General features: G+C 37.1%; 1 protein-coding gene across 3 annotated transcripts in view; it reads right to left on the minus strand.

Annotated features, from left to right (window-relative positions):
* LOC122801881 (chloride intracellular channel protein 4-like) overlaps positions 1-27,074 on the minus strand; it is a 406,749-nt gene that overhangs the window by 164,903 nt on the left and 214,772 nt on the right. Inside the window, exon 1 of one of the 3 annotated variants that reach the window (XM_044071557.1) lies at positions 12,125-12,434. The exons of the other annotated variants lie outside the window; for them this stretch is intronic. Within the exon in view, the coding sequence (XP_043927492.1) occupies positions 12,125-12,190 (66 nt within the window). The 5' untranslated portion in view covers positions 12,191-12,434. Of the gene's footprint in view, positions 1-12,124; positions 12,435-27,074 lie in introns of those variants that run through there. 3 annotated transcript variants of the gene reach the window in all.

A 27,074-nucleotide genomic window follows, 5' to 3' on the forward strand; every position in this document is an offset into this window, starting at 1 on the left:
CGTTGCTTCATGAGTCAGAGCTGTAAACCTTGAGCTTGACATGGAAATTAGAGTTCATGAACAAATACAGAGCCGGAGCTGAATCCTTACACTTCTTTTTAATCATTTTGGGAATTCAGTTATTTATGTTAACAGCACTTCTGAAAGAATCTGGGTCTGTTTCTCTGGTTTGATTCCAGGCTGAGGTATCTTCTGTGCCAACACAAGGTGCGGGATTTGATTTTCACCTAGTAATTGCCTAAAAAGTATGCATGACCTCCCTATGCCTGTGCAGTTTTTTACTATGTGCACTTGTTTACTCTCATAACCCCACACCCCAAAAAAAAATGTTAAATGACGTGTGAAACCTCTAAACTGTCTACACATTTGGGTGTTGTGAATGACTGAGTGCAGGCATGCACCCTATGGTGGACTGGCATCCCATCCAGAAATTATACTTTACTTTGCACACATTGTATTACAGAGTAGATTCTGGTTCCCCAGAGTAAATTTGTGTTTTTTTATCTCATTATTTTTCAAAGATTGCACTTTATAGTTTTATGATCTATATAGATTGTACCACCCCCTTTCTTAAGTTTACTATTAATTATTATAGAGATTGTATCAACTATTTAGATGTAAGTATTTACAAGGACTATAAGTCCAGGAATTTTCACTCTAGAATTTTTTGAAAAGATACATTTTCTAATGCCTACCTACATTATTTGAGTGAACATCCATATTACCAAAAAAAAGGTATCGTGAAAGGACAAATGATTAGGGCCTCGAGAATGACTACTGAACAGGTTATATTTGAGGGTGGCTTAATGGCTAAGGTGGTTGCCTTATACACACAAGGTGCAGGGTTTGAGTCTCACAATGGATAATTGGCTAGGCTTAAAATGGCTCACAAGGGCAGCTAGCTTAGTACTAAACTATGAACTATGAACAAGAAATTTGTTTTATAAAAAAGCTATCCCTTGATAGGTGTTACCCAGAAGAAATCAGATAGGACAGGAAGTTACTGACAAGCGTAAGAGTCATTATGGACCTGTATTGGGAATAAAAAAGATCAAGGTAACAAAAAGAACCTCAAATGAGGTACATGATGTTACATTTGTTTATGAATATAGTAATGACTCTGAGGATTTAGAAAACAACATAAGATATTGGGGAGTCCTGAAGTTGAATCCTGAAGTACAGAAAGTTATAGCTGAGGTTCCTGTTTTTGTAAGGAAAAAAGGTAGGAATTTAAAAAAAAAATTGAAATGGGAGGGAATAGGTGTAAATAAAAATAAGGATAATAACAAAAAATGTGGTACTTTTAAATGTAATTATTGCAACCAGTGTACACACATAGCTAATGTTAGTGAAATTTATTTAGAAGCTAGGAATACCACTAGAAAATCTAGTGGATATTTCAACTATTGTACCAAGGGGGTTGTTTATTTAGTAAAGTATACCTCCTGTATGAGTTTTTTATTGGCAAAACAAAGAGGGCCTTCAGAAAGAGGGGTTATGAACATTTTTATGATTTGACACATGAGAAAGATTCAAATGCACTGCATAGGTATTCAAAAGATTATTCTAACAGTAAGTTCTGTTTTTTAATAATTGAACAAAGTTGCACAGAATCCCAGGGGTGGCCACTGGGAAGCATTACTGGAATATCATGAACTGTTCTGGCAATTAAAACTGGATGCAGGGAGATCCCCAGGGTTAAATGACAGCATTAGTATTTCCAGTGTGTTGTAATTGAGGGCTCCAAAATTATGAGTTTTTAATTAAGTTGAAAGGATGTTTTATATTTAATATGTATGTGAGATTGTATGTTTCTTTACACACACACACACACACACACACACACACACATATATATATATATATATATATATATATATATATATATATATATATATATATATATATATATCTACTTTGTTCAAAAATAGGCTAGTTGCCAGATCAGATTTATAGATTTTAATTGATAAGCCACAGTGCCTCAATCTGACCTGGAGGTATTATATGATATAAAACTATCTTGTGTTATCAAAGCTAAGTACTGTTATTTTTAAGCTGTTATGATTAGGTCTTAATCTAGTATTCACCTACCTACTTACTAAAACTTGATAGTCTGCAACTTCACTTGTTAGTGTCGATGATTACTGTGTAGATGATTATAATTTGCTCTTACTGTGTAGTTTCCATTAAAGATAGTGTTTTCTCTTCTCTTCCTTTTTTCTCACCTCCTATCCTGAAGTACCCAGCTCACCAGCCTCCATATCCAGCCCTTGGAATTTGAATCTACTGGCCTGGCGACTAAGGAAGCATTAAAACCTGCTGTTTGCCCATACTGTCTCCTAGTCCTCATCGGTATTTATAAAAGGAAACCAGAAAGTATGTTGTTTTACTACACCTGGTAGTAATGTTTACATTTATAAACTTTAATTCTAGGTGGCTCTAACGTCGCTCCACAGCCAGGACAGCCTGCAGTCATACCCCCTTACTACCCTGTAGCCTGCATACCTCTCCTCGGTAGTTCTAAAATCCCCTTAACTGTTAGCCTCTCTCACCTCTATCCCAGATCAGTCTTTCTCCCTTTAAACTCTTCTGCTGTCATATCTTTTTCAGTCCCTAGGTAGCACCTTACCTAGTCCTACCTTTCCACACATCTATCCTGAGACTTCTTGACCTAACCTTTTCAAAGTTTGAGGTCTAAGTACTGGATGTAAATATTGTCCACTTTTCTTCTTACAGCTAGATTTAGCACCCATCTATCCCCCTACTACCCCCCTCTTCTACTCTTGCTAAACTATATACCCACTTACAACTTTACTTAACTTACATACACAACATTTCACTGATTGCTCTTTTGGCTGCTTCTCCTTCTCTTGTCTCTTCCTGCTCCATTCGTCCTGCGGGCTCACTCCGCTCCCCTACCCTGCCCCCAATTCCCACACCCCCAAATGTCCTAAACTTATACTTCTAAACCACACCCTTTTTCCCATCTCATCCAATCTAAACTTCTCTCTACTAACCACACCCTCTTCACCTCATAACCTATCATATATCCCTCTATATAAGGTAACTAAACCTAACTTCTTGTCATAATAATACTCCTACCTCCACTACAATTCCTTTGTTCCTTTCTGCACTATGCCTACATCAACTTTCACAGCAAAATTCAAGCTGTTACTTATTGCCACACTTTTACCTTTTCTCATCTCAGCCTACCTCTTAACCTCATTTGAACACTCACAATATCTTATAAGTCACTACCTTCCCAAGCAAACTACAATAGCTCTCACTATCTCCCAAAATAACATAAACATAACTTCTATTCCTAGCTACCTACTAGCTAGATTCCACAGACTGACCCACATCAAATACAATGATCTTAGAACCAGGAAATCTTTAAACCAAATCTGCAACCTACACAATCCTTTATGTAGACTACTAAGCCAGTCCTTACAAGACAGTGATATTCTAATCCTGGCCCAGCAAGTACTTTAACAAATAAACTTCATAACCCCAGTCCCTCCATCACACCTTCCCCTACCAAACTCACTAACTCACTCTATATTGCACATCTCAATATATGTAGCATTAATAACAAAGTTGCACACCTCCATGCTCTCTTAGATGTCCATTCTTTCGATGTCCTATGCTTACAGAGACATGGTTTAAACCCCATACCAAGATACTGAAGTCATCCCACCCGGATACAACATTATAAGGCTAGACCGTAAAAATAGGAAGGGTGGTGGAGTAGCTATCATTTTCAAAATTGAGCTGCAAGTTACCTCTGTAGACTACAAACCACCTCTAGAGAATAATGCAGAAATCCTTATTTCCAAACTTCAGCTCAATTCTAGTAAATCCATATACATCAGCTGTATCTACATACCTCCTGGTAATAATACCAATATACTCAAGGATATCCTCAGCTCCCTGTCATCATCCTTTCCACAAGAAACTATAATCCTTGGAGATTTCAATATTGACTGGAAGTGTATCACTATTGAACATCCTACTTCCCATATTAACCTTTATGGCTTTTCACAAATCATTACCTCTCCAACCCGAATTAACAAACCAAACAAAAAAGAAAACACCTTAGATTGGATTCTCATAAATCAACACCACCAGACATATAAGGTAGGAATCTTCCCAGATGACATAAGTGACCACTCATTAACCTATATAATCAGGCAAAAGATCAATATTCCCTACACAGCCACATATAGGACAATACAGTCAAACAAAGACTTTAACACTGAACTATTTCAAATTGAACTTAGGGCAAGTGACTGGTCTTCCTTAGAAAGCCCCCCCTTGAAGAGGCAGTTAAATACTTTTAACACTAAATTCTTAGCCATCCTATACCAGCATGCTCAAAACGTATTATAAGAATTAGGTCAAAACCAGCCCCTTGGCTCTCTAAAGACAGCAGACAGAAAATCCTACTCAGAAACAAAGCCTGGAGGTGGCGAACTACCAAAAATACTCTAGATCAACTAAAATTTAGGCAGACGAGAAATGAGACAAAAAAAGCTGTAGTCTCAGATAAAGAAAACTTCTATTGTCAAATACAGAAGATGCACCATAGTAATCCACAAAAGTTTTGGGCAAGCATTAACAGACTCCTACACCCAGGTCAAACTAGCACACCAACCCCACTAGGTAGTAACCACAAAAACCCAAAGCAAACTGCTAATGCCTTCAATATCTTCTTCATAGAAACAATTCAAACTCTAGAAAATCAACTCTCACCTGACAGCTCAAGCCTTCCTACCTCCATTACTAGCTCTCTCTCTACATTTCAACTGCAACCTATCCCAACACACTTCATCGGCAAGCTCATCCAAAAACTAAAACCTTGTACTCCATCAGCTGACCAGCTACCTGCAGAAAGCAGCTAAAGCTGTAGCCTATCCCATATCCATCCTTATAAACAGAACCATAAATGAGGAAACAATTCCAGCAATCGGGAAAATCTCTCACATTATCCCTCTACACAAAGGTGGGAACTCAAATGAAAATTCTAACTATCGTCCTATAGCTATACTATCCCCCTTAGCAAAAATAATGGAAAAATGCATTCATAGACAACTACTAAACCATCTAATCCAAAACAACATACTTGCTGAATGTCAACATGGCTTTAGGCCATTCCATAGTATGACTACTGCACACTTATCCTTCTCTAACTCCATTAACAAAAACAGAAATAACAACATCCTCTCTTCAGCACTCTTTATTGATCTTTCCAAAGCTTTTGAGATGGTAAACCACCAGCTGCTTATAAATATTCTCAAATCACTCTCTCTTGATGCTCAGGGTAGAAAATGGTTCAGTTCCTACTTCAGTAATAGGCAGCAAGCTGTGCTCTGGGAGAATCACCTATCTTCTCACCTGCCTGTCACCTTAGGTGTCCCTCAGGGCTCCATTTTAGGCCTACTTCTATTCTCAGTTTTCATCAATTATCTTCACTTAGCAATCCCTCAGGCTACCTGTATACAATTTGCTGATGATTCTACAATTATATGCTCAGCCAATTCCTCACCTGAACTGCAATCCATAACTCAAAAAGTTTTTAACATAGTAGAATCTTGGTTTCTTCAACGTTGCCTCCTCTTGAACCCAAAAAAAAAACAAAACTCCTGCTCTTTAGTCCTACCCATAAGTCCACCCCAATAGATTTCTCAGTCACATCTAACAACTGTATACTCATATTACCTGATGTTACAACCAAACTTACAATTGACAACAACCTCAACTTTGATACTCATATTAACAATACAGTAAAATCTATCAACAAAAAAATTGGCTCCCTCTATAGGATCAAACCCTTCCTTACTCCATTAGCTAGATCTACTATTGCCCACTCCCATCTAATCTCAGCACTTCTCTATGCCTCTCCTATCCATACTAATCTATCTAAAACAATCTTTAGAAACTAGCTAAATCCTATAATAATATAGCCAGATTTGCCACTGGAAAACCCTTCAAAACCCATCATTGTCAGAATTTAAATCAACTAGGTTGGCTGGAACTTCAGAATCAACTTAAATTTAACCAACTTATAATTGCCCATAAAACCCTTTATCAGCCTCTTAATACTCCAATATTATCAAGCCTGATCACCCCCTACAAAAATCTTAACACCTTACGCTCATCAAATAAATTACTAGTTAGCACAAGTAAAACCAGTAACACAGCAGGTGACTCTCTCTTCTCAAATACAGTTGGGAAAAACTGGAACCATTTACCTATTGAACTTACATCACTATCCTCCCTAACACTTTTCAAACAAAAACTTAAGATTTACCTTAGAACACACTGGCTATGCCCTTGCTGTAACCCTGACTAACCTTTGACTGTGTTTTTAACACTTCTTTTCTTTTATTTTTCTACCTTTTTTACTAAGTCCATGCTGCTTTTTTACCACAAAAACCAGCAATTGTAAATTAATTATTTCATTTACGAGATTACTTCTTTTGAGAATTACTTTACCTTATGTTATCTCTTAAATTGTATTGTCATATTAAATGAACTGCAACTGTGTAAAATTATCTACTTTGACTATCTTAATGTAATCCTGTAATATTGTTTTTCATTTGGAGCTTACCTCCCCAAGCCTCTACTGAAAATGGACATGTATCCAGTTAGACTAGCCTGGTCAACAAATGTAAAATAAAAGTAAATAATAAATCAGGAAAAGGGAATATTCCCATTCTGTGCTGTATTGTGATCTCTGTACTTCGTTTTTGAAGTTTTGGTTCTTCAAACAACTGGACTCAACCAAATGGGTTTCAAAGTACTGAAACTTTGTACAAACGAAGTAAACCCACATATATATATATATATATATATATATATATATATATATATATATATATATATATATATATATATATATGGTTCCACTTCATATCGCAGAAATATAATTTCATCGAATTTCAAAACATCGAGACCAAATCGTTGAAAGCTCAAATCGTCGAAAACTCATAACATCGAATCTCAGATCATTGGAAACTATAAAGCAACTAGAAATAACATCCTGGACACTGTTTACTACATTTATGCAGGGGGGCAAGCCCGCCTGCACCCCCCACACCCCCCCATAAATTAAATATACCAACTCCAAGGTCTCAATACAGTGGGGTTAGGAAATTACCTTTTTCCCCCACTGTAGTGCGACCTTGGAGTTGGTATATTTAATGTACGGGGGTGAGTGGGGGGATTGCCCCCTGCATAAACGTAGTAAAAACTCTGTGGGATGTTATTTCTAGTTGCTTTATAGTTTTCAATGATTTGAGATTTGATGTTATGAGCTTTCGACGATTTGGTCTCGATGTTTTGAAATTCGATGAAATAATATTTTGATGATATGAAGTGGAGCCATATATATATATATATATATATATATATATATATATATATATCTACTTCATTTGTTCGACACTTCAAAATGCCAAATTTCATATGGCCTAGACCATATATGATTGACATTTGAAATGTCGAACAGATGAAATATAAAAGTAAAAAACAACAAACACTTACCTAAACACTGCTAGCAGGGAAGCAAGCCCCCCTGCACCCTCCATGGGGGGCTCCGCCCCCCCAACACCGCCCGTAACTTAAATATCCCAACTCCGAGATCGCACTAGAGTGCAGGAATGGAAATCTTTCCATTCCGCACTGTACGGAGATGCCAGTTCCGCATTGATGGCATTTCAAATATCGATCTTATGGTCTCGGCCATATGAAATTTGGCATTTTGAAGTGTTGACAATGTGAAGGGGACCCATATATTTTTAAATTTTGCGATGGGATCATTAATATGTATAAGTGGTTGTGATGTGTCTGAGACTGATTGGTTAATGATATGTTTAAATAAGGGTAAACTGTTGATTAAAATTGTTCTGATGAAGTTTGGCATTAAACCTTATGAAAATGCTTAACTATAAATACTTGAGCCGTTTCTTTCTTCTTCTTTTTTGGCACAGTGATTGTTGTTTTATTACTTAATTAATTAATTAACCAATAGCTCATTATATAAATTAATTAAAATAATCTGAAGATATATTGATGACAACTGAGATCATTAAGATGGTCAGATGGTAATGGCACACTGACAAAGTCTTGTAAAATGAATACTGTATAAGTACTTTTATCATTATTGCTTGTCACCAAACAAAGACTGCATATGTGGTAATATTACATCCATGTCAAATACAGGAAATGGCATCAAACAAAATAGTCACAACACTTGTATGCTTAGGTATTTAAAAATGTGACATTTTCACAAAAAGACACAGAACATGTAGAAATTACTAGGATGATAAACATATCATAGTGTGTCTGATGTGCTTATCAGACAGTCTGATGTGTTTATTATTAAACTGGGTCTGAATATCAATTAATTTCTGAAAAACAAAGCAGGATCACTTTGTATGTTTTTGCCAAGGCACTGAAATCAGTGAGCTTAGGGGAATGAATGTAGAAATTTTGTAGCACTGTATATAGCAAAAAGGTCAGATGACAATAATGGGGCATTATATAAACAAAAACATCAATAAAAGCTGAATATGTAGGATGAGGAAATGATTAGTGTGAGATTCACATAGACACTAGAGGCAGCTATGACATTTTTGAATGTGTCACAAGTCATAAAATAGGTGACAATTTCAACAAGACATCAGAATGACAATGCAATCAGAGTATTACAACACATTATGCAAGCAGACAGAAAGATTATTAGTGTTTAAGGACTGGAAGAAGAGAATGTGTCCTAGATACTTTTATTTATTATTCATTTATTTATTTATATTATTTTATTTTGCATTTGTTAACTGGAGTAGAGCACTGATTCCAGCAGACCAATTTCAATCTCATCCCAGGTAAACATATTACATAGGGTTCCTATTACCAGATCGCAAATGCAGTTTGTCGAATGTGTCTTGATCGAACTGAAAAGTGCAAAAAGGCAAAATAGTGAAGCGGCTTTTCAACAAATTCAAAGACAGATTTGGCCTACAATGAGGAAGACCTTATTACTGGCTATTTAGTATAACTCTGAATCACATTTTTATCATTAACACTGTCTGACTTGTAATGGTGGAAGTGATTATTCTGGCACACTGTGCATCTTATTGGCACAGGCAATGCCCTACACTCACATACTCACAAACATTCAGAGATTCACATGCATACAAACACAAGGACACTCAACAACAACATCATCAACCAACTGCCCACAACAAAACAGACTCATGGACACTCTTAGCCATTACCCCGTATACACACTTCAATACATCAACACATCCACACTCACAAATCCCTACCAACCCCCTACTATGAATACTCATGCAGACACACACACACACACACACACACACACACACACACACACACACACACACACACACACACACACATTCATCTGACTCTACTCATGCCCTTACAAACAAGTACACATATTTCCACATACATCCACACACCAGCACAACCCCCAAGTCCATGTTTCCACTGAACTTTTCTGAACTTGCCTGCTCTATGACTTACTGAAGTCGATGAATGACCACTGTCTTTTGACACTGTTAAATTTTTCTATTTTTCTATCACCCATGGTAATTTTCATAGCCAAGTAATTACACTACCTTTGACTAGCTCTAGGAAGTAGTCACATTACATAAATATAATTGCCATAGTAGTGTGCTACAACTTGATGATGTCAGACACATATACTTCCCCTAAAAAGTGATATCAATGATCATGTAGCAGTGATAGTGTAACTGCTAGTTTTTTCAAGCACTGACTCTCCCCACCAAAAGAAAAGCACTTTCTATATGCACTTCTGATGTACCATGGTGAAGAATGTGAAGCACATAAAGGCCACAATAAAGTATTTCAGCTTATTGCTCTTATATATATATATATATATATATATATATATATATATATATATATACATATATATATATATATATATATATACACACACACACACACACACACACACACACACACACACACACACACATACACACATACACACTGCTGCAACAAGCCACATCAATGACCATATGACCATTCAAAAGAGATCATGTAACCACCCTGTGTGCCTCACCACTCACATTTCCAAAGGACGGCTTTCCATGTGCAAATTTAATGTCTGATTGTGATGAAAAAGAAGGAAGTAATACCCACAACAATGTATTTTGACTTGTGGCTCTCAGAAGCATATATATTGCCCCCATATCTGTGATCATTTCACAGTAATCATATAACTGCTTTTTGCTTTTAAACATAGCTTGCACTACCAAAATGAGAGGTACTTTATGTGTACATTTATATTGCACTTTTATGAATTAAGTGAAGACATAGTGGCCTCAGTAAAATATTTCATCTTGAGGATCATAGACCCATATGCTGACTCCATTAAAAACAATAATAGAGATTATTTAACAGGGGTCCTGTACCTCACATTTGCTTTCTCCCACAATGTGCTTTCCTGACCACAAAAGTATAGACACTTTTTATTAGCCCTATGATGGCAGATTGTGAAGAAAGTGAAAGAAAGAATGGCCACAGTAATGTATCTCTGCTTGTAGTTCTCAGAAACATATACACTATTGATAAATGGCTTTTAGTTACCCCTATCTAACTTGTACGTTTAGATAAACATTTAAGCAAAATATTTAAAAGCCAGTACCCAAAAAGCCACTGTAATTACCACAAATTCATTACAATAGATGCCTCCTTATGGTGGTTGTTACCTATACATCATATTTACTACACAATCTTGTACTTCTTATCCATATAATCTGCTTTGGTTGTGCCTTTCTTGTACTACCCACATATGTACTGTTTTGGTTTTGTATTTCTTACATTTCAAAGCAGTGAATCTCAAAGATAACATTTTCCATGCAATTGCCTCACAGATTTCTTGTTTATAAGATCAACAATTTTTTTTCTGATATTTGTTAACAATCATATTGTGCAAACAATAATACATTACTCTCACTTTTTGGCTCATCAGATTATGCCAGAAAAAGATCATTGGACTAATGCACTCTACCTGATTTACAAATGTTAGAATACAATACAATACAATAAGTTGCAAGTACAACAATACATTTTCCTGTGCAGATTTTTTATCTTTTCCACACATGTTAAACTGGTAAGACCTCTTACAAAATCCATTTCCACCTCCTTTAACTTCAGTATCCACATTCTACAGCTGGAAACTTCTGCCTCCTATAAAAGTGTAGCTTTTGATCTTTCTTTTTCATGTTGCCTGCTGAATCACAGTAGAAAGGTGAATTAACTGTTCCTCCTACCTTATTACACAGGTGTTAAAAAAATTGTAAAAATTGGCAGTAGAAGTGTTATCCCACTGGTGATGAGGCATGGTTTCTACAAGCACCAAAACCCACACCACTGGTGACAGATGGTCAGGCTGTGGGGAAAAGGAAATGGCCTGCTTTGTCAGGGGTGTCTCACTTTGGGAAAAATATCTAATTTGGTGCAACTTTACTTCCCTGGTGAGAAGCAACTTGAAATTTATATAGAGACTGAGTTTTGGGTTTTTAAAAATAATGACATTTGGTGAATCCTATATTTGGGCCACTAAATGCAGATAGTTTGGATGGGAAAGGATACAGGAACTGGGAAGTAATGAACTGAAGGGAAAAAGACAGGTTACCTAAAACATGAGCAAATACTCCAAAAAAATGAAACCGGAAAATTAGTCACCCAGCATCAGTGAAGTGGAATGTAAAAATCTGAATGAATAAATAAATAAATAAAAAAAGAAAGAGAAATGTATGCATCCAGTTTTGTTATAAACAAGTATATTGTAACACATATAGGAATCTTCATTTTTAAGATTTCTGGTACTAATAAAAGATGGGTAACACTACAAAGCATGTAAGTCTGGCATGACAGACGCATCTCATAATCCCTTTTTGTACTATATAAATGAATGTGAAGCAACTAAAAATTAAAATCTTTAACAAGGCATTATGTGAAAATCTCTGCATTATATTTGCAGTATTTCATGTTATATTAGTAAATAGCATTTTCTTGTGCTCAAATTTATAATTTCATAAAGTGTTTTTGTTCTTTATAACCTTACCTTGACAAAGAGTTCAATCTCTGGAAAGTCGTGCTGTTTCAGTGTAGTGCTGCAGCTTTCAGCCATGCCGTTCAGAAACTTAAATGTTTCACTGGTCAGATGCCAACCTTTCCATAGCAAGCCAACACTTACTACCCACCAAAAGCAACAAATAGCCCCTTTCACCTACTTCTGTAACATGTCCTACATAGAAATACACTAAGCTGTATGAATATCTGCACAATTAAATCCGTTTGTATGAAGCAGCATTTGAGCAAACCACAACAGCCTCTTATACTGATATGTATTTTCTTTGAGGACTAAATGTCTGTGATGATAGAAAGAGGAGGGGGGAGCTGGCCCTGTGAAATCATGTGACATTCTTCTCTCTCAAGTGCAGGCTATTCATTTCTTTCATAACACACTGTGGTGAATGTCCTCAATCTCTGACAGTTCTTTGTTCTATACAGCATTTCATACTTGTGGACATTAAAATATCTTGACTCAAACAAAGAAATACTGCAGGAAATGACATCAGCAACTGAAGTAGAAATAATCTATTTTTTTGGAAAGTTGCAAAAAGTTATAAAAAATTCAATGATGCGGCATCATAAATATTTTCATCACCATATCTGAGAATGAGAAGTTATTTATTGGAAAAGAAGTTAAAGACAAAGTATGAAAAGTACAAAATAGAATCATTTCTTTCTAAGATTCCACACCTCTGTCTTGCTGTTAATTTAACTATAAACCTTCAGAATTTAAACACATTTGCAAACTGTTCCTTGTTGTATGTAGAGATGAAAGAAAACAGTAATAGGACAATTGATTTCTCTTTTTGCTTCGCAGACTGCAACAACATGACATACAGCAGCTACACTGACATCAGTATCCACGTATCTGCAATACTTGCTGTTTCACAGTTTTATAATGCATCCCCAATTCCATACTACCAAACCAAAGAAAGGTCTCTTACCACCATTAAACAAACACAATCCACTCACTTGCACTTCAGCAGTTACAGTAAAGCTCTGCATCAGCATAATATACAGTGGAGTATTATTCCATATCCAAGATGCCCACACAGCATTACTTCAGTAATCACAATTTCTCTGCATCTGCAAATAAAGTTGTTTATTTTGGTAGAGTCCATGGAATCAGCATATTTTGTTACATATTTAGCAGTGTGAGTGAGTGACTCAGCAGGTATTACACTCACCTTTGGTGCAGAAGGCTGTGGGTTCTAGTTCCACACCAGGAAGATCAATTACTGAAACTGCAGTACAGCATAAGGCAGATGCTACACTCGTGTGGGTGTGCTGGACTTTGGATGAGATGTTTAAGCAAGGTCCCATCTGCCTGAGTTTGTGGTAGCTCAGGTGAGAAAATATCCCCTGGCACCTGTCAAAAAGACAAGGATGTTCTCCAATGCCCTGGTCAAATTTCCCTTATTAGTATGAAACCACTATGAAAAGAGGCTACTAGCCTAGCAGGACCAACCTGGTCCAACTAAAGGAAGATAGACAGATAGATAGCACTCTCAAGACACCAAGCTCAGCTGCAACTGTGTGAGCCATGCCTGAATGTTACAATATCCTGAAAAGTTGAATGGAATGAGTAGTTTAATATAGTAAAGGGCAAAAAGATGCTTCTTGTTTGCTTTTGAAACAGAATGATTATGATTTACAATGCAGCAGGAAAGGAAATATATTGTCAGCTAAATCATATTGATAAGCATATAATCAGCCAGAATTAAAGTGAAAGATTCACTCCCTGTGAAAGTATAAATCTAAATACAGTAAAAGCTTTTAGTTAAAATTGGTCCTAAAATTATACCATATTTAACAAATATAGACAGCCTATTGCACTGCATATATTACATCAATGCAGGCTTTAGCCAAGATAATAAAACAATTCTTTCTGTATCTCATCGATAATTATGCTGCTCTTAAAAAAAAAAGATGTGCTTGTGTAATCAACAATTTATTTTCAGAATTCATATCTGTAACAGTTAACAGAAAGTTAAGAATGAAAAAACAACAGCAGACCTGAGATATGCCTTTTATTCTTACTATAACAATAAGAATGAATTCAGGACAATAATTTATTATGAAATGGTGAACGGCAAAAGCTCAAGTGACTGAAATGTTAAAAACTGATACCCAAAATACCTATGGATAAAAAAAGTTAACTGCAGGTGCCCCTCTGCATCCCTTGATTGGGGGGGTCAAGCCCCCATACCTTCAAACCTATATATACCAACTCTAGGGTTGAAGCAACTCAAAGGAGGTATCAATCTCCCAAAATCCCTGGCTGAGATTTTCTGTGGAAAATAGTGACCAGCATTGTGTTCCCTGGTATCTTGTGCTTTGAGCAACTAATGCTTAGGGAAGTTTACTTGGGTCACCTGAAGATACACCTCTTGTAGGGAGCTTCTACCTTCACCCCCCCCCCCATCTACTCCTTTGTAATTTATATATACTCAGTCTGAGATGGCACAATATTAAGGAAAAAGTAAAGCTCCACCATTTCCAACTTTCCTCAATTTTGCACAAATAGAGTACAATTCAGTTAACTGGAGCTGGCTCAATTAATCAAAGCTGCTCTACATCTATTTTTTTTTACCAAAGGTCTAGAGTGTTTCTGCTTGAATCCAAGACATCCAAAGCAAAAAGCAAGAAAAATAAGCATATTTTGAGTTTTATCTGCACATTTTAACTGTATTTAATCAAATTTCTGCATTATTTTCTTTCTTTTCTTTTTTACTACTGTACTGTTTGTGACTGCTTCATTCTCTGCAGTTGTTTTGCACTGTACTGTTACCTAGATAGCATAAACTAGATTCAGACCTGCTGAATGTAACTTGCATTGATACACTTGAGCACTAATCCAGCCATCTTACATGAAGAAGGGCTGCCCTGCACCCTTGTGGCTGAATTGCATGGATCCAGCCTTGTCTGAACTGGGGATTGCTGGAGGAAGGGTCATTGTGTGATTTCCTATTTATGAATTAGCTTAAAAGTGTTTGATTTCACCTATATTTAACCTCTCATTTGCATTTAGCTGCACAAAGTGCAATGGGGGTAGAGGTGCTCTGTATAGATGCAAGTGAAAGGAAATACATTTTTTCCCTAGACAAGCTTCCCTGCTGCACTGCGGGCAACTCAGCTGCACACTGATCAGCACTGCCACAGTTTTTCATCCCTAGCCTTCAATAGAATAAGCCCCTTTATTAATCCTAGAGCAAACACTGATCTAACTTGCCCATTCCCTAGTAGTACTTACGGTATTAACCTACTATAATGGACTGTCAGTATCACATCATTTCTCTGGCCAGCCTGATTGACATGGGCATCCTGAGGCAATGTAGTAAGTGTCTTTTGTATACTTAAAACCACATACTCCTAAAGCAAACAAATACAGTATGTGAGAGATGTAATAACACCACAAAACTGGAATCAATCCTCTCGCATAACAACAAATAGGACATCAAAAACACTCACACACTTCTACTCTCACATAAGATAAGTCACAACACATAAACCCACATACACGGAGGTACTCACTAGAAGCCTATCAAAAGATCAGAGACCTCACAAGTGCAAACCACTTGCACATACAGCAACATGAATAGAAACCACTACACATAACAATGCACATACCAGTGTCTCAGCAAATAAGCCTCTAAGGCAAAACACTTCAAAACCAAATGTCTTGGTTATAAGCGACTCGATAGTGAGACAAACAGATGTCCCCCTCACCGGGCTGGATAAGGAAAAGTTCACAGTCAGCTGCCTATGAGGTGCCAGGATCCATCAAATCACACATGAATTCAACCTACTCAACAAAGAATCTGCCATTGAAAAAAGGAATAATTAGTAGAGCATATAAAGTATTGCATGATAATTATAAGAATCAATCAGAGGAGGTTAGAAAGTATTGGGAAGCGAGACTGGACAAGCAATTCACAAAGAAACAATGGGAGGATATATGTATGTCTCCCAAATATGCAAGTATGAAAGTGCAGTGAGGTGGGGGACTTTAAGGATTCCCTCCGTGATGCACTGTCAGAGATGCTGGGTGGGCAAATTGGTGTGATGAGGGAGATAATTCTTCTGAGCTATGATATAGAATTGGAATTGCCTAGACATGATAAGGCCTTGCTGCCAAAAAAGCAATTACTAGACAATGGAAATCAAAATCTAAGCCAACTATATTAGACGTAGTGAATGTAGTAACAGGGGTAAAACAACTGGAGTTGAGATATTCAGAAAAAGGTAGGAGCAAACTACACAGGAAAAAATGGGAATTGTGGAAACAATACATACAGAGGAGGAATGAGGTTTAAAAGAAGGCAAGACTTAAATGAGCTGTGTAATGTTTGACTTAAAATGATTGGGTAGATTATAAGTGATGTATAATGTTTGTAACTGGGAGTGTGTCAGTATGCTTTGTGATGTAAAATGCTAGCAACTAGGATTGTGTCAGCATAGTTTGTTTTCATTTACATAAATGTATGATTGCTTACGTCATAAGTGATGGTTTAATAAAGATGTTTCTTGTTTAAAAAAAGGGGGAAGGACTTGAATAATTTATGTAATGTTGCTTAGGTTATACGATATACAGCAATATATGTGAAGCATAATGTTTATTAATTTTAACTAATTAATACAGTTTGATTACTTTTACATAAATGTAAACTTGTCTGTCACAACTGATAATTCAATAAAGGTGTTTAAAAAAAAAAAAGTACTGTTATGACTCTGTCACAGTCCATGTTGGGATGAATGACTTGAGACGTATCTCAAACTGGCAAAGGAATCAAAGTACTGAGAGCAAATAATGACAATAACAGGTTGGGAGGGTGGCCTAATGGTTAAGATGTTTGCCTTACACACACAAGGTGCAGGGTTTGAGTCTGACAAGGGATAATTGGCTAGGCTTAAAATGGCTCGCAAGGGCAGTTAGCTTAGTACTAATCTATGAACCTATGAGAGGGAAAGATATTAGAATGAGAAAATGCCAAATATGTATTTGGACTGCAGGTTAGAGATTGCCTTCCCTATCAAGGACTGATAGTGTATAGGCAAAGAGAAAGAAATGGCAGGTCTTAAATGAAAGAACAACACTGGTAGAGTTTTTAGCAGAATCTAGAATAGAAGCTGCCATTAAAAAAGGAATAATTAGTAGAGCATATAAAATATTGCATGATAACTATAAGAATCAGTCAGAGCAGGTTAGAAAGGATTGGGAAGAGAGACTGGGTAAGCAGTTCACTAAGAAACAATGGGAGGACATATGTACGTCTGTTTACATAGATATCTGTATACCACAAGCAGACTCCTGAGAATGTTTATTCAGGCAGACAGCAAATATTGGAGGTGTGATGGGAAAAAAAAGAGGTACTTGGGAACATATTTTTTGGGAGTGTGGTGGGTTGGTGGACTTTAAGGATTCTCTGCGGGATGCACTGACAGAGATACTGGGTGGGCAGATTGCTGTGACAAGGGAGAAGATTTTTCTGAGCTATGATACAGACTTGGAATTTCCTCGACATGGTTAAGCCTTGCTGTGTCTAATTATGGTGGCTGCCAAAAAAGCAATTAATAGAAAATGGAAATCAAAATCTAAACCAACTGTACTAGAAGGAGTGAATATAGTAACACAGATAAAAGAACTGGAACTGAGATCTTTAGAAAAAGGTAGGAGCAAACTACATAGGAAAACATGGGAATTATGGAAACAATACATACAGGGGAGGAATGAGGTTTAAAAGAAGGCAGGACTCAAATGAGCTATGTAATGTTTGACTTAAAACGAAAGGGTAGATTATAAGTGATTTATAATGTTTGCAACCGGGGGAGTGTGTCAGTATGGTTTGTGATGTAAAATGCTTACTACTAGGATTGCGTCGGTGTGGTTTGTTTTCATTTATATAAATCCATGATTGGTTATGTCACAAGTGATGGTCTAATAAAGATGTTTGTTGTTTAAAAAAAAGGTCAGGAATTGAATAATTTATGTAATGCTGTTTAGGTTATATGATATATAGCAATATATGTAAAGTATAATGTTTGTAAACGTGAACTTGTTAATACAGTTTGATTACCTTTATATAAATGTAAATTTGCCTATGTTACAAGTGGTAATTCAATAAAAGTGTTTAAAAAAAGAGAGAGAGAGAGAGAGAGAGAGATTACTGAACTCTCAGATTATGTGTTCCAGGTAATTATGGCCTAGCCCTAAGCAGCATTCTACCTTCACCCAGGACGATGAAACAATATAGACAAAAAATGATAGACTTCAACAGTCAGCTTAGTTTCTGGTGTCAATCCAGAGGGATCCAGTATCTGTCAGCCTGGAAGGATATGGTCGACAGACCATACTGCTTTGCCAGAGATGGTCTGCACATGTCTCTTCTAGGCTTTCGGATACTCACAAAGGATCTTGCCTCCCCAGAGTACCTTTTTTAGACAATGGCAAAAAAAAAAAAAAAATAATAATAAAATTTCCAACGTAACAAAATCCATTCGAGACAAACTCAAGAGTATGCTGTTTAATGCAAACAGACAAACAGGAAACTGCACTCCCTGGAAGCATTCCTCTCCCTGGAAGATGCTGACATCTGTACATTTACTGAGACATGGTCAGGGCTGTGGAGAGCACCCCAGCCCAGCTGTGCAAGGCTAGAATGCCTTCCAAAAGTTCAGACATCAAAATGAGAACAAGTGTGAAAGAACCAAAGGCAGAGGTATATCCATCTTCATAAAAGCTATGTACACTTACATTTTAGACAATGGCAAAAAAAAAAAAATAATAATAATAAAATTTCCAACGTAACAAAATCCATTCGAGACAAACTCAAGAGTATGCTGTTTAATGCAAACAGCCAAACAGGAAACTGCACTCCCTGGAAGCATTCCTCTCCCTGGAAGATGCTGACATCTGTACATTTACTGAGACATGGTCAGGGCTGTGGAGAGCACCCCAGCCCAGCTGTGCAAGGCTAGAATGCCTTCCAAAAGTTCAGACATCAAAATGAGAACAAGTGTGAAAGAACCAAAGGCAGAGGTATATCCATCTTCATAAAAGCTATGTACACTTACAGACCGGTTAAACAGTATGACTCTCTTGAGCTACTCAGGTACAACTTACTATAGGCAAAATACCCTACCACATCATTGTTAGCTATAGGTCCCCCATCATAAGCCAAGAGAAACATACTGCCTACCTGAACCTACTGCAGTCATTCACCATACAGCCAAACACCTTGGTCATGGGAAATTTCAACTATTTTTCCATTGACTGATATATATGAGCACAAACATGAATGCCCAGAGGTTCCTGGACTTAGTCAATACAAATGTCCTGGAACAGATATTCCACACCCCCACAAGGGGTTCCAATGCCCTAGATTTAGTACTCACCAACATGGGAGGGTCACTGCACACCCCCACACCTCTGTGTGGTACCCTGCCTGGTAAGGTCAGACCATAAATCAGTCTTATTCAAAGTAACTACCGGACCTGACATCCCCACAGGAACAATAAAACTAAAAAACTTTTCCAAAGTGCACTACAGCCTACTAAGCAATAGTATAAAAAGTTTCAAACCACCTGCAAATACAGTCAGTAATGACTCCTATGCACAGGTTTACACAAATGCCTTGTATAAATACCTAAACAACTGTATAGACTTGGCTGTACCTGACTGGATCAAATCTAGATCCTCTTGAAAAGACAAGCCACCTCCTTTTCAGCCTCTGCTGCTTCCTACCTAACCTACCCTTCTCTTATTTCATTCTTCCTTCCTTTCCTAATGATCATCCTTTTCCTATACCCACACTACTCTTATATGTTTATTTTTCCCTTTATATTTCTTTCCATCTCCCTCTTTGTTGTTGTCTTTCTCATAACTAAATGTTACCTTACTTTAAACTTTTTCTTAAATATGTAACCTATTTTGTTTTTGTCTTTTGATCTTTGTTAAATTGCTAAATATCACTGTAACCTGCATTTTAAATGTTTATCTGTTACTTGGAGCTTTTCTCCCCGGGCCTCCACTGAAAATGGATATGTATTCAGTCGGACTTTCCTAGGTAACAAATGTAAAATAAAATAAAATAAATAATAATTATGTCAGAAATCTAAAAGGGAATGCCCAGCTATGTGCCAAACTAGTAGTGGATGGTACCACTGATATTGTACCTGAGGAAATTGCCAACCTGCTACCCGACAGATTTGGCACAAACTTCACTCCTCTGTCCCACCAGCCATACTACAATGCTTTCCTGACACTAGTCCCTTCCCTAGTATCTCTAAGATCAGGTCATTTCTACACTCTTCAAGGCTAAAAACACAGCCTCAATGGGGCAGGACAACATCCCAGGTTGCTTACTTAGCAATCTAACTATCGGAACCTTGGTGCTCTCTTTAACCATAGCCTGAAAATTGGCTGTCTTTCTGCAGAATGGAAAACAGCAACAGTAATCCCTTGCACAAAGGGTCCTATCAACTCACCCTGAGAACTATCAACCCATAAGCCTAACCAACCTCATTTGGAAGGCCATGGAAAGAATCATCATGGACCTTATCAACAAGGACATAGCTGACCTTCAAACTCTTGACCCAATCCAGTTTGGCTTTGTTAAGGGTAAATCATACTTGTTAAACCTGGTTGGCTTCTTTGAGAATATCACAAAAGCCCTGGATGAAGGTAAGAGAGTGTATACTACCTATCTTGACCTAGCAAAGGCATTGACACAATTCCTTACTTAGGTGTCATTGGGAAAGTCTCCCAACTGGGGATTAACCCTTATATCACTATATGGGTAGCCAACTGGCTCACAGACAGAACACACACTATTAAAGTCAGGGACTCCACTTCTTCTAGTATACCAGTCACCAGTGGCATACCACAAGGATCTGTGCTGGGCCCTTAACTGTTTGGAATCTATTTTTTGGAAGTCTAAGCTAAAGTAGATGGCCTTTGGCTTACCAGTTTCATTGATGATTGCAAATTAGGCACAGTCATTGAGTTCCCCAATGATGTTAGCATATTACAGAAGGGGCTAACACAAACAAACAACTGGTGCCAAAGCCATGGACTAAAACTAAATGCAAAAAAGTGCAGTATTATCTCCTCTGGCAAAGAGGAATACCCTGCTAATTACAGTGTTGACAGCACCTCCCTAAGCTCAAGCCACATGATACGAGTCTTGGGAACTCAGGTTGACAGAAATCTAAACTTCAATCACCATCTTTCCACAGTGGAAAGGAAAGCCTTCTACAGTGTGCATCGTATAAGTAAGGGAATCACATCCAGGTCTAAGGATGTTATAAGTCTACTGTACTCAACCCTCATTAAACCAGTAATAGAACACAATGACCCTTTCATGTACCTCACTAAACACCAGCAGCAGCTAGAGAGAACACAGATGTTTCTCATAGGGAAAATTCAGGGCCTCCAAACCTTGTCTTATGTTGACTGACTGATAGCACTGTCACTGTACTCTGTATCTTATAGGCTGTCAGCAGGTGACTTGGCCTAGCCTACAGGGCAGTCTCTAACTCTACCCTAATGGAAATTCTGCACATCCACAAATCAAATGGGATAAAAGTCACTCATTCCAGGGATCTTAACCTAGCCTTTGGCATCAACAGAACATGCTGGAGAGACAGATACATCTCCCAGAGATTGCCATTAATTTTGAATAGACTCCTAATTCATGTAAAGCACAGCTTCTCACTGATCATATTCAAAAGTTATTCAGACAAATGTATGGGAGACCACAAATTCATCTTGGGGGTGACACCCATGTCCCTTATGTACAGAGGTAGTTGGTGTTGACCTTAGACTCGCTCTGCTAATGCCCATCTAACCAATGTCATTTAAAGTAACTCTGGTATAACATGACTAAAACTGTATGGATAACTCAGGTATAATATGGCTAGGCCTGTAAGGGTTTCTAGGGCCATTAGCCCAGTAACCTCCTATGAATCTATGAGCACATTGATGCATTACAGGAGAATAAATCATACTGAATAGTTCCACATATTTTTTTCTCCAGTTGCTAAATACAATATCCATGTAGCTTAGTGGATTACTAGCTGTAGCAAGGAGTAACTGACAAGTCCTATAGTACAGGCTAGCCCGTTTGCTCTCACTTAATGCATGCCTCTAACTAGCAAGCTGGCAAGGCTCTTATCACCAAAATGGAATATAGTTTTCCATTACTGCCATTTCATTCCACTTCTAAGACACATAGAAATACAGGCCTGTGTTAACAAGGTATGCAGATTTGTTTTTTTTTTTTGCTGACTACAAGACCCAACACTGGGATCTGTTAAAAGGTTTCAACTGGCTACCTGTAAATAGGAAAATCACCCTACTACTTAACATCCTGCTATTCAAAATCATCAGACAAGGTCAGTGTCCAGCTTTAAAGCCAAAACCTGAAATAATGCACAAAGTTATACACTCAAGGATAAACTTGAATACCTCCCAACCCTTGTCAGACCATATTTTAAAACCGCTACAAGTAACAGAGTCTTTCCTAAAATAAGTTCAGTCATTGAGAATGGTCTGCCATCAAAGTCAGATACCAAAAAACCTTGCAGACATTCAAGGCTAAAACTAAAGGAACATCTAACCAGTGCTACAGAATCTGCCTGATTTCAGGATAATGAATAAGTAAGTCCAGCAACTGTCACATTCTATGCTGTCCTCTTCTTATCTCAAATTTCAATGTAGTATCTATTGTAGTACAATGTAAATAACATACATATCATCTCTGTTTATAATGTATATATCATTACTGTTTATAATGTATTTTACAGCACTGTTTTTATCAGTTCTAACAGAGAATCACATGGCTCATCTGTTGCTTTATGCTGCTCTCTGATCTAACAAGGAAAAAAAAGGTCTATTTATTCTCCAGTCTGGCACTCCTCACCTAAGGAGCAAGCCAGGTTCATTTCTGCACCCTCAACTCTAAGCTGAGGAACAAGCAGTAGGTCCTGTATAAAAACAATTCTACTTAAATTGTAGTCAACCTTTTGCTATGACTTATACCCAACATGATGTGCTGAAGAGCTTTAGTCCCAAGTGCAAAGGAAACATCAATCATTTCCATACTGGCATCCAGAAATGCTGGTACTACACTACTTACAGATTCATAGGTTCATAGATTAGTACTAGGCTAACTACCCTTGTGGGGCATTTTAAGCCTAGCTAATTACTCTATGTGAGAATCAAACCCTGAACCTTGTGTCTGTAAGGCAAACACCTTAACCATTAAGCCAACCTTCCACCCCTAGATAAGTACTAGGTAAGCTCCCTTTGCAGGACATTTTAAGTTGAGGATCAAACTCTGTACCTTGTGTCTGTGAAGTAAACACCTTAACCATTATGCCAAACCTGATACCTGTGCCAAACCCTGATTCCCCATCGTGCCCCCCAGCACCTTGTGCCTGAAGCTACTACCCACTTCTTGCCACCTTCACTACAGCTCGAGTTTCAGTGGTGTTTGTTTTCTATGTATATTTAAATCTGCTTACTTGCCTTGTGGCCTGGATAATTTCTTCTGCAGAGTCTGTGGACCAGTCCACTTAACCAGTATCAAACTGTAATAAACAAATACATACTGATACTTCACTCATGCTGCACCATCAGCAAGTGCCAGTTGCACTCCTTAACACCTTGTGCCTGTGGCAGTTACACCCTTTGTTCTACCCTAGGCATGGCTCTGGTGGTATCTGTCACTACCCCTTCATCATATCTTGTGTTGTCAAGTATCTGGCCTTCCCAAAGTTCTCTTCAACTCATCAGTTCTGGGCGTGGAATAACTATCAAACTTTGAAATGCCATTCAGTTTCTTAAAATCATTCCAGACTCTAATACTTCCCATCAAGTTTATGGATCAGTGCGAGTGAGCTACTTTGGACACCCTGTAACTCTTCTATCAAGCCTCATTTTTACATTTTTGGAGTTTTTCTCTTAATGTTTTGTGACTCTGGTACTTTGTAAGGTCACAGTTTAAACTTTTTTCAAGTGGTAATCTTTGTATTATGTCCTCTTAGTTTAGCTTTCTCAAGCATCATACAGGACACTATGATATTATCTAAAAAAAAAATTGCCTCACCTCCTGCTTTGCACTTTTTAAGGATTCATCTGTCTGCCTTTCAGGTAGAGATCCCTGTTGTCTGTTGCATGAACCTTACCTTGTAAGCTGTCTATAGAATTCTGTACCTCTTCCCATGGCTTCAGCACATTAACATCATAAATGTACCCTGTTGTTCCCTTTCTCTTTCCTACCAAACATTTTAGTTAACTGCATTTATCCTTTCAGTCACTTCAAACTGCCCCTGGCATTTGGGCAGTAATGCATTTTCCATGTAGGGTGCTAACACTAGTATCTGATCTCCTGGGTCACATTCTCTAAGTAAGGCATTCTTATTATAACTAAAAAACTAGTCACGAAGTACACCCAAGCAAGTTTAATGTGCAACAAACCAACAGGTTCTCCAACACTGACCTAGGTTTCATCCCTGAGGACTTCTTCAGAGTGTGTTGAACCTGCTGACATAAATACTTGCACCCATCAATAATTCAATTAATCAATCATCCTAAATTTATAAAAACACATTTAACATAAAACAGTATAAATATAAAAAAATATACATATAAAAACATATGTTGTAGGCAAAAATTAACCTACTAACTATTAATAGTAAACAATGTAAAAATATCTACTTATATGAGGCATTTAATTAAAATATGCTGGGCCTCCTATAGTAGTATGTGAAATACCCCATCCTGGTATATTACCCTATAACATGTTTTAACCTCAAATAGGGTTTTATAGAAATAAATTCATTTAAACCAGGATAGTGGTGGGCATTAAGCACTATCTGCCATTTAAGTTCACATACGTCTAAGTGGTAGTCTGTCAACCTACCTTGTTGATCCTTAGTCAATTGTTCTATAACACAAAAAGAAAATTTGTGATCTTTATGCGCTATAATGTGTCGAGCTAGGACATTAGTAGATTTTTGATGTTTAATATCTAAAATATGCTCCTTAATCCTTTCCCTAAATCTCCTACACGTTTTGCCTACATAAAAAGCCGTACATGTCTGGCATTTGGCAAGATAAATTACATTAGAAGAATAACAATTAAAATTACCCCTTATTTTAATGTGTATATTATTTATTGTTATCTTATTTAATGTAGGCAAAATAAATACGCATGTTGAACATCTACCACATTTGGAATTACCTTTAGTTCTACTTGTTATACTATCTCTTATTATATTGGCTTGCTCAAAAGTCTGCTTAAGTGTTCTGTCTTTACGATAAACAAATTTGGGCTTACGTGTAGCAAAACCCTGAAAATCTTTAAGTCTACTAAAAGATCTCCAATTCCTCTCAATTATCCTAATAATAACATCAGTGTCAACATTATATGTAAGAACAAACAAAAAATGTTCGTCACATAAATCAAACCTAGAATTTCCACTGTGATTATGACTGAAGAGATCAACATCACTCTTCAATATAGGCTGTATGTGGCCTCCTTCTCTTTTGAGCTGTACTTCTTTCTTGACCTCTTCACATAGGGTCCTAGGATACCCTCTGTTTAAAAAGAGTTGTGTCATGAACTCCAATTCTGATACAAAATCTAACTCTTCACTGACCATACGCGCTGCTCTAATCATTTGACCCTTAATGATGGCTCTTTTTTGATGTCCCAGATGCCAGCTGTCAAAGTGCAGGTAAGAGTTCGAAAATGTGGCTTCCTAAAAATTTTGGATGTAAGAAGGCATGTCTCTTTATTTGTAAGTTAGACTGACGTCTAAGTAATTGATCTTCTCCTCATTAATTTCATGAGTGAATTTCAGAAACCAAACTGTTTGGTTTATGTAGTTAATGAAGGCGTCCAAAATATTCCTATCACCCTGCCACACAATAAAAATATCATCTAAAAATCGCGTGTAAATTTTTATATATGGCCTAAATTCACTGCTAAGACAAAATTGGTCTCCCAATAGGCCATAATATAATTGGCATAAATGGGGGCACACGCTGCCCCCATTGCCACACCCGTACATTGACAGAAATTGTGACCTTCAAAAAACAAGAAATTATTGCCCAACACTAACTCCATTAATCTTACATAAGTGTTAATATGTTCCTGATCATAAACCCCAGTGGCAATTAATTGTTCCTCCAACCAACTTAAACCCACTTCATGTGGGATTACAGTGAACAAATTAACAACGTCAATGGTTACAAAGACAGTATTTTCCTGGATGTCAAGTTTTTTAATTTTGTCTAAGAAATGCCAGGAGTCTTTGGTAATGTGTGGAAAACTACTTAATCCTGTCTTTAGTTTAGAATCCAAAAATTTACTAATATAGGAAGCCTTGCTTCTTTTACCATCCACGATTTGTCTAAACCTAACATTATTCAACCCTTTGTGGATCTTTGGAATTCCAAAAGTACCACACAACACTGGATGTTTATTTATCATAAAATCAAATTCATCCTCATTAATCTCCCCTTGTGTGAGCATATCTTCAAGTACCAAATCTATCTTTCTATATGCTATATGGATTTCATTAATGCTCACCTCTGTGTAAGTCTCATCCATAAGCATAGTAAGCATTTCATTCTCATAATCAAATTTGTTCATTATGACTGCTCCATTGCCCTTATCAGGCTTCATGACACGAATACTTTTGTTATTACAAATATAATTAATGCTATCCAAACTATCCTGAGTCAAATTACCTAACTGTACTAATGGAGCAGATCTATAATGTTCCCTAATATCTTGTTCACATAAACTTTCAAACAGTTGTACTATATTATTATAGGGTGGATTAAAATGACTTGGTTTACGTAAGTTCGTCACAATTGACATACTTTCACTACTGTTTTTAAAGCCATAATAAGCTAATAAATTCAA

Source organism: Protopterus annectens, chromosome 5.part0 (genome assembly GCF_019279795.1).
Source record: "Protopterus annectens isolate FY-2018-M chromosome 5.part0, PAN1.0, whole genome shotgun sequence".
Taxonomy (NCBI): domain Eukaryota; kingdom Metazoa; phylum Chordata; order Ceratodontiformes; family Protopteridae; genus Protopterus; species Protopterus annectens.